Genomic DNA, 9202 nt, shown 5'->3' on the forward strand with positions numbered 1-9202 from the left:
TAGATTGACTTTGTGCACGATGTAGCAAACTACTGATATGCCTTTGAATTCCCCAACCTACAGCAAAAAGTTCTCTCTCGTTCTCAGGATGCTTTGGATGATAGATTAATTCTGTTTCCCATTTATGCTGAATAGAATTACATTGAATGCAGAGCACAGAATTGGCCATTCAACCCATCCGATCTGTGCTGTGGTACCTTCAGCTTTTCAGCATCCTTTCCCAGGTAGATTCATTGCTCTGTTTGTGAAGTATTCTAGAGCAGTTACTTTGGACCAGGTCCCTCTCACCTCACTGAACACGGCATTTAATTTTTCACAGTTTTATTCCAGTGTCCACTTTTGAGACTAATTCCAGCATGAAACTGGCAAATCTCTGCCATCGACCCCGACCCTGTTTTATCACTTTCCTCAACCTCCCATTTTCCAGCTTTCACGGTTCCTATCTCAGCATGAACAGACTGAACACACTTAGACAACTTCTCATGTATTGAACGTCCAAAGAAATGACATCACAGCCTGGTATGGCATCTGCTCAGCACAAGACGGCAATAAACTTCAGAGAGTCGTGAACACCGCCCAGTCCATCACACGAACCTGCCTCCCATCCATTGATTCTATCTACACCTCCCGCTGCCGGGGGAAAGCGGGCAGCATAATCAAGGATCCCTCCCACCCGGTTTACTCACTCTTCCAACTTCTTCCATTGGGCAGGAGATACAAAGTCTGAGAACGCGCACTAACAGACTCAAAAACAGCTTCTTCCCCGCTGTTACCAGACTAAACAACCCTCTTATGGACTGGCCTGATTAATACCACACTCCTGTATGCTTTACCCAATGCTGGTGTCTATGTATTTACATTGTGGACCTTGTGTTGCCCTATTATGTATTTTCTTTTCATGTACTAAATGATCAGTTTGAGCTGCTGGCAGAAAAATACTTTTCACTGTACCTCAGTAAATGTGACAATAAACAAAACCAATCCAATCCTTGTCCAGAAACACAAATCACAACTTTATGTCCCTTCCCCTAGCTTATCTTTCCCAGGACAGCTTGCTAACCTGAAGCCAGAGGCTGTAGATTGATGATCGTCACTCGCCAGCCACTGTCGCTGGCCAGGAGTCTCTCATGTTCTTATCGCTTATCACAGGCACGTCAGGAGGATTTACAGGTTGACAGTCAATCTGTCCGGCCACATAATGAACACAGCTTCCATAATCACCAAGTCCTTGAGTGGGGGTCAATCTTGGAGATTATAGGTCAGAGGTAGGGTCACCACCTCGCAATGTGCAATATTCAATTCGCTCCTGGTGTCTTGTGATAACACTACTATCCTGTAAATTTATAAAATGCTACAGATGCTGGAAAGCCAAATTTAAAAAATATATAATGCTGGAAATACTCAGCAGGTGAGCATCATCTGTGCCTGGATATTTCCTACATCATCTGCTTTAATTTGCGTTGCAAATTCGACACCTTTATGTTCCGACAGTGAAGGAATCTACCTTTTTACGGTTTGGCTGCCCAATCCAGTCACGGAGTTCGTGTTAATCCCATCCCAGTTGGGCATCTCCACCAGTTATCTCCAGTTTGGCACTTCGGTTGTGTGTAGCTAAATCAATTACAAGTGTTGCAACAGACGCACAGACCATCGAAACTGACGTGTGAACGGTCATTGAACGAGAGTAACTTTCACTGCAGTTAAAGAAAGCATTGATGCTTTGAATGAACTGTGGACATTCCCACAGCGGGAGGTTACATTCTCAGATTCTGTTCGACAATTAAATAAAACTGGATGAAATGTCCATTCCCTCTAAGTCGCAATGACCTTCTGAATAGCAGGATCAACTTTGGCACAAATAAGCTCAATTTATTTGGAGGATTTAGTGGCAGGTACAACTGGGATAGACAGCATACCTCACACCATTTTTCATTCTTGGCTTCAATGATAAAGTGAATCAATGGGATGTAAAACAGGCGATCAAGCCAATAATAATAATAATAATCTTTATTATTGTCACAAGTAGGCTTACATTAACACTGCAATGAAGTTAATAATAATAACCGCTCATTGTCACAAGTAGGCTTCAATGAAGTTACTGTGAAATCCCCTAGTCGCCACATCCCGGCGTCTGTTCGGGTACACAGAGGGAGAATTCAGAATGTCCAATTCACCTGACAGCACGTCTTTCGGGACTTGTGGGAGGAAACCGGAGCACCCGGAGGAAACCCACGCAGACACAGGGAGAACGTGCAGACTCCGCACAGACAGTGACCCAAACCGGGAATCGAACCTGGGACCCTGGAGCTATGAAGCAACAGTGCTAACCGCTGTGCTGCCGTGCCTCCCTATCAGCCAATCACACCCTTGCCAACATTATAAGCAATATCCGTAATTTCTAATCTGGATACTAATTAGTAAAAATTACAAACTATTAAATTGCACAGGATAGATTTACTCAGCAGAACCTAGTATCAGGGAAGGCCAGACATGGCTGACAGGAAAGTTTGGCACAATCTGCTTGGACAACCAACATTTAGTCACGATAAACTCATTGAGTATCTCATGACATTAATCTAAAGATACAATTCACCTACAATTACAGATATTCATTTGTGGGGTGTGAGTATCGCTGGCAGCACCAGCATTTGTTTCCCGTCCCTAATTGCCCATCGAGAAGGTGGCTGCCTTCTTGATCCACTGGCGGAGGTACTGCTGCAGTGCAGTTAGATATAACAATACCCGGAATCATTTTAAATAACTCAAGTGGAATTACACATGAACAAGTATGATAGTAAAGTAATAATAATCTTAATTAGTGTCACAAGTAGGCTTACATTAACTCTGCAATGAAGTTACTGGGATCAGATGTAGTCTTCAGGTGTGGTTGAAAGTGAAGGCTAATTGGCCCAACGCTTGCTGATGTAATTAAGTGCCCAGTTTAAAGTCACACATTTTGTCCATACTTGTGTCCATATTTATAATCCTGCAAAGATATTTCTACTTCAGGTTCAGTTTAACTACATGATGCTTCAGTTGAAGTATTTCCAACCTGTGCATTTTTCAGAGTTGGTTATTTATTGTTGTGAGTTTAGAAAAAGGGAACTGTTCAAATTTATCTGAGTCGGAATTAACTTTAGTGTTGCAATGTACCATCAGGCTACAGTTAGAGAAGAGAGTCTAACTCCAATGCATTGAGAATTCAGAAGCTGGGCGGCATGCTGGCACAGTGGTTAGCATTGCTGCCTCATGGCGCCGAGGCCCCAGGTTCGATCCCAGCCCCGGGTCACTGTCCGTGTGGAGTTTGCACATTCTCCCCGTGTCTGGGTGGGTCTCAGTCCCACAACCCAAAGGTGTGCAGGGCAGATGGATTGGTCACGCTAAATTGCCCCTTAATTGGAAAATAAATGATTGGGTACACTAGATTTTTTTAAAAAGAGAGCATTCAGAAGCTCTGTGGCATGCTGGTTAGCACTGCAGCCTGACAGCACCAGGGACCCGAGTTCAATTCCGGCCTCGGGTGACTGTCTGTGGGGAGTTTACATTCTCCCTGTGTGTGTGTGGGTTTCCTCTGGGTGCTCTGGTTTCCCTCCACAGCCCAAAGATGTGCAGGTTGGATTGGCCATGATCAGTGCACAGGGGAATGGTCGAGGTAAAGTGCTCTTTCGGAGGGTTGGTGCAGACGCGATGGGCTGAATGGCCTCCTTCTGCACTGCCTGAATTCTATGGAATTGAAATCCAGAAGACTGGAGGGGGAAGAGGTCCAAATCTGACCCACAGATCCCGCATGGGATTACACATGGATTGACTCTATTTTGTGGGTAGGTCTCTCCTCCCCTGGGGGAAGTGGGCGGGGTATTCGATGATTGTGATTTCAGATCATGCTCCATATTTTGCCCTGAGTTTTGTGCCTAGATCGGAACAAGAGGGCACCGTTATCAGCAGGAAGAAGGAGGTGTTCAGTCGAGCTACCAATTTGAAAGTGATTTCTTAGCGTTGACAGTTAGCAGTGTGAAGAAACAGATGGCTTTAATTTGTACAATGTTACACTTCTGATCGGTGCATTGCTAACACTCTAAGTGTCAGCTGTAGCTCAGGAGGGTAGCATTCTCACTTCTGACATGAATAACGTATGTTCAAACCCAGTCCAGAGACTCGAGCACAAATTCAAGGCTGACACACCGATATCAGTACTGAGGGAATGCTGCACTCTCAGAGATGCTGGACTGAATTCTCAGATTTTGCGGCTAAATGCTGACGCCGGATTGGGAACAGTGGCGTTTTACTTTGCCAAAATTGGCACCGAACCCTCACCAATTCCGGGACCAGTGAGGGGCTAGCAGCAGGTGCCAGGTAAAACTCCCGGTTCCCGCCCCAAAACGGCTGAGAATGGCCGGGTTTGTGACCGTGCATGCGTACGACGGTGACCTGCGGCTGTCATGCTGTACAACATGGCACCGGCTGTGCACGGGCCCGACCTGCCAAATATGGCCCCGCAGACCACCCCCCCCCCACCAGCCCCCAACCCTCGCGGAAACCCTCCCCGGCCAGCGGCACGGCTCCCAGCCAAGTGTAGCAGCGCTGGACACAGTCCACGGCTGCCACGCTGGATTCCCGACCACTCAGACCACACGTCAACCACGCAGTCGGGAACTTGGCCCATCGAGGGCGGAGCATCGGGAGAGGGCCTTCCGATGCTGTGTCAATGCCGTTCCAATGGCGTGCGGCACGCGACGTGATGACGCCAGTTTGAAGGCGAGGAGACGCCATGTGTACTTATTTTTAATGCGGAAGGGGAGCCTGCTTGGTCCTCGCGATCTCACTCTAATCAGGTTCACAGCAGGAGAGGGCAATGCGAATATAATAACCTTTACTAGGGCCACACGTGGCTTACATTAACATTGCAATGACGTTACTGTGAAAAGCCCCTAGTCACCATATTCCAGCGCCTGTTTGGGTACACAGAGGGAGAATTCAGAATGTCCAAATTACCTAACAGCACGTCTTCTGGGACTTGTCGGAGGAAACTGGAGCACCAGCTGTAGGGTTCAGCCAGTTCCTTTGTGGCATGTTCCACTTTTGTGAGAACGGAAAATCCAACCTTGCACATGCAGGTCGTCATGAAGGGCAATAGCAACAAATTGTGTGTTTTACTCAGCACTGGATACTCCTGGGAGATGCTACTCCAGAATGCAGACAACCTCATGGGCTTTGGACGTGTGTTTAATGTGCTATCACAGGTCAGGTGTAGTCGCGTAGATGTTACATTTGGAGTCAGCTGACTCTGGGGTTTCAACCGCAAAAGGAATTTTTCACCCACCGCTTCTGAAATTTCTCAACTTCTGGCTGTGGAACTAAATTGGTACCTTGCTTCAGTCTTCACAATGGCAGACATGAATGATGTAGCGGATGTTCTGAGAAAGACAAGGAGCTGAAGGAAATTAGTATTAGTAAAGAAATGGTTTTAGGGAAGTTAATGTGACTGAAGGCGGATATATCTCCAGGGCTTGATAATCTTCATCACAAAGTTGACCAGGGAGACCAAGGAATGGTTTATTTAGACTTTCAGAAGGCTTTTGACAAGGCTCACATAGTAGATTAGTATGTAATGTTAAAGTGCATGGAACTGCAGGTAGTGCCTTGAGATGGATAGAAAGCTGGTTAGCAGACAGGAAGCAAAAAGATGGAATAAATGGGTCTTTTCCCGATTGGCACAGTGAGTAGTGGGGTACCTCAGGGATCTGTGCGAGGACACCAACTGTTCACATTATATATTAATGATTTGGATGATGGAACAAAATGTATGATCTCCAAATTTGCAGAGGATACAAAGTTGGGTGGGAGGGTGAGCTGTGAGGAGGATGCGGAGATGCTTCAGTGTGATTTAGACAGGCTGAGTGAGTGGGCATTTGTGTGGCAGATGTAGTATAATGTGGATAAATGTGAGGTTAACTGCTTCGGTGGCAATAATAATAATCTTTATTTGTATTACAAATAGCTTACATTAAAACTGCAATGAGGTTACTGTGAAAAGCCCCTAGTCGCCACATTCTGGCGCCTGTTCGGGGACACAGAGGGAGAATTCAGAATGTCCAATTCACCTAACAGCACATCTTTCAACACACTGGTTAGCACTATTGCTTCACAGCACCAGGGTCCCAGGTTTGATTCCCGGCTTGTGTCACTGTCTGTGCGGAGTCTGCACGTTCTCCCTGTGTCTGCGTGGGTTTCCTCCGGGTGCTCCGGTTTCCTCCCACAGTCCAAAGATATGCGGGTTAGGTGGATTGGCCATGCTAAATTGCCCGTAGTGTCCTAAAAAGTAAGGTTAAAGGGGGGGGGGGGGGGGGGTTGGGTTACGGGTATAGGGTGGATACGTGGGTTTGAGTAGGGTGATCATGGCTCGGCACAACATCGAGGGCCGAAGAGCCTGTTCTGTGCTGTACTGTTCTAAAAAAAAACTAGCACTGTTCTGTCCTTCCCTACACTCTATTGAGCAGCTCTCTCCAACAGCTTCCGATGGGAGATCCTGGCCAGTGATCACTGCCCATTTGTGTCTCTAGCCGTCTGTTACCTGTAAGAAAAGATTAATCTTCACAGTCCTCTTGCCTTGCTTGCCAGCAGCTTGAAAATGGAAGAAGCTCTCCTCCATTCTTTGGTGCCAAAAGCACGTACATAGAGCGCCTGACATCAACTGTAGGTGCAGGGCGTGTGACCTGCTCACTGCTGCTGCATCTGGCCACAAGGCTGCATACAGCTTCATTTCCTTCTCATGTAAAAGGTGACAGGCCGTCATTCTTACCGGCCGTTGGGTGCTTCTCAGGCGATCGGGACCATCGCAGGAACACCACAACCGATCTCTCCGTGACCCGCCTGACACCATCCATGGGTCACAACCCGCACTTTGAAAAACCCTGCCTGAACCAACATCACCAGGCTCTTGATTGTGGGAGTTGCTGTTCACAGAAAGGCTGCAGTGTTTCCTACATGACAAAAGTTGCGAACTCCGTCCAGTCCATCACACGAACCCGCCTCCCATCCATGGACTCTGTCCACACCTCCCGCTGCCTGGGGAAAGCGGGCAGCATAATCAAAGACCCCTCCCACCCAGCTTACTCACTCTTCCAACTTCTTCCATCGGGCAGGAGATACAGAAGTCTGAGAACACGCACGGACAGACTCAAAAACAGCTTCTTCCCCACTGTTACCAGACTCCTGAATGACCCTCTTATGGGCTGAACTGATCTCTCCACACATGAGTAGTACACACAGTAGTACTACACTCTGTATGCTTCACCCGTTGCCTGTGTCTATGTATTCACATTGTATATTTTATGTTTGCACCATTGTGTATTTTCTTTTCATGTACTAAATGATCTGTTTGAACTCCTGGCAGATAAATACTTTTCACTGTACCTCCGTACACGTGACATTAAGCAAACCCAATCCAATGACTGTACTCAAAAAGCACTCTGGGATGACTGGCCGCTGTGCACAGTGCCATGTAAATGCAAGTCTTACTTTATTAATACACTCACACTGTAAATTCAGAGTGAGCAACTTCAGCTTCATCCAATAATCCCACCTCTCTTGGCGAATCACACCCTCCTCTTTGCTCCAACAATGTTAGATTAGCCTGAACCCCCCCCCCCCCCCCCCCCATCCCATCCATCCCATCCCAGCTGCAAACAGGTGACAGGCACCTGGCTGGGTTCTTGTCTGAAATCGTTCATCCTCTCCTGCAGTAAATTGCTGATTCACGCAACCGCAGATCCGCATTCAGGAGAATCAAGAGAGACTGCGAGAGGCCAAATAATCAATAAAAGTCTGGGGAAAGTGCTGTGTGCAGGGCGGGGGGGTACCCAGTCAGGGCTGAGGAATGCACCAGCTGCAGAAACCCGCAAGAAGTGGGACTGCGGTGCGGATGTGATCAGAGGTGTTGATCCAGCTGAATTGTCAGATGGTGCAAGATTGGGATGGAATTGCAGCCCAGGGTGGAGAGCCCCGGACCCGGGAATGTTTCCAAAGGAAAGGGCCTGGTGCATTCTGTCCCTGCAGAACATTACAAAGGGCAGATTGGAAACCGCAATGGGCACAAACCCACGGGTCAGTGAGGCAGGATTGACCCAATCAGCAAACTTGTCCCAGTTGAAAATCCAATCAATCTTTCAAACAAAATAAATCGAAGGGAGCCCTCCAGGGTGAGTGGAACCTCCAGTTAATGTTAAACCTCCAGTTAATGATGCTGGGGGCTGGATCTATAGTAGTTATATTATATATTAGATAAGTTTATACCCGAGACCAGGAACACAAACGGGGGAAACTTTTGGCACCTACTTTTCACCGTGGATTGCAGCAGCAGACAGGCGTTGCACAGGTTGTAGTAACTTTTCATCTCAGCCTCCGAGATCTTCCGCTTTTCCACGGCTGCCATGCCCCGGGAGGGACAGGGGGGCACACACGCTGTCCCCTGGGGGTGCTGCTAAACCCTGCTCACCAACTCTCTCCTTGGGGTTTAACATCCAGCGCAGCCGGCCGGCCACTCACAGCAGCCAAAGCCGGGTTACAGGCTGGGCTCACCATGCCCATGTTGGCGGCTCACCGTGCCCATGTTGGCACCCCCCCCCTCCCTGGATGGGTCCCCAACCCACAGCCAGCGCGGCAGCCTCACTCTGTGTCTCTGTCTCCCCCACCCTGGCAGCAGTATTGTCACAGCCTCTTGTTATTTTCTCCTCGATACCGAACGCCACTCCCCTAATTTATTCTCTCCCAGTGAAACCCAATCAACTCTGATCAAACAGCCAGGGTGACAGGCGGCACACAAGAATTGGTGTTTATTTTTAATCGTGCATCTCCGAAAAGTAACGCAGCAATGAACTTTTACTGCACAAGTGGATTAAAGCAGAGGAACTTCCTGCTGGCCGAGGTAAACATTTAGCAGACGCTGCATTCCAGCTGGTCTATCCCTACCTGAAATGATCATTCATATCCGCATTGTTATTTTTATAATCTTTATTGGTGTCACAAGGAAGCTTTACATTAACGCTGCAATTAAGTTACTGTGAAAACTGTAATTAAAAGTCTAGTGATGACCCCTGCTGTGAAAGAGTAAACACTAATGCCTGTCAGGGAAGGAAATCTGCCGTCCTTGCCCCATCTGGCCGACAAGTCACTCCAGTCCCAATAGAACATACAGCGCAGAAGG

General features: G+C 47.6%; 1 protein-coding gene across 1 annotated transcript in view; it reads right to left on the reverse strand.

The window, feature by feature from the left end:
• Positions 1-8684, reverse strand: part of mcf2a (MCF.2 cell line derived transforming sequence a) — a 212208-nt gene extending 203524 nt beyond the window's left edge. Inside the window, exon 1 of the mRNA XM_038775496.1 lies at positions 8335-8684. Coding sequence (XP_038631424.1) covers positions 8335-8431 — 97 coding nt within the window. The 5' untranslated portion in view covers positions 8432-8684. The remainder of the gene's footprint in view (positions 1-8334) is intronic.
• Positions 8685-9202: the final 518 nt, after the last annotated feature.

This window comes from Scyliorhinus canicula, chromosome 17, assembly GCF_902713615.1.
Source record: "Scyliorhinus canicula chromosome 17, sScyCan1.1, whole genome shotgun sequence".
NCBI classification, from domain to species: Eukaryota; Metazoa; Chordata; class Chondrichthyes; order Carcharhiniformes; family Scyliorhinidae; genus Scyliorhinus; species Scyliorhinus canicula.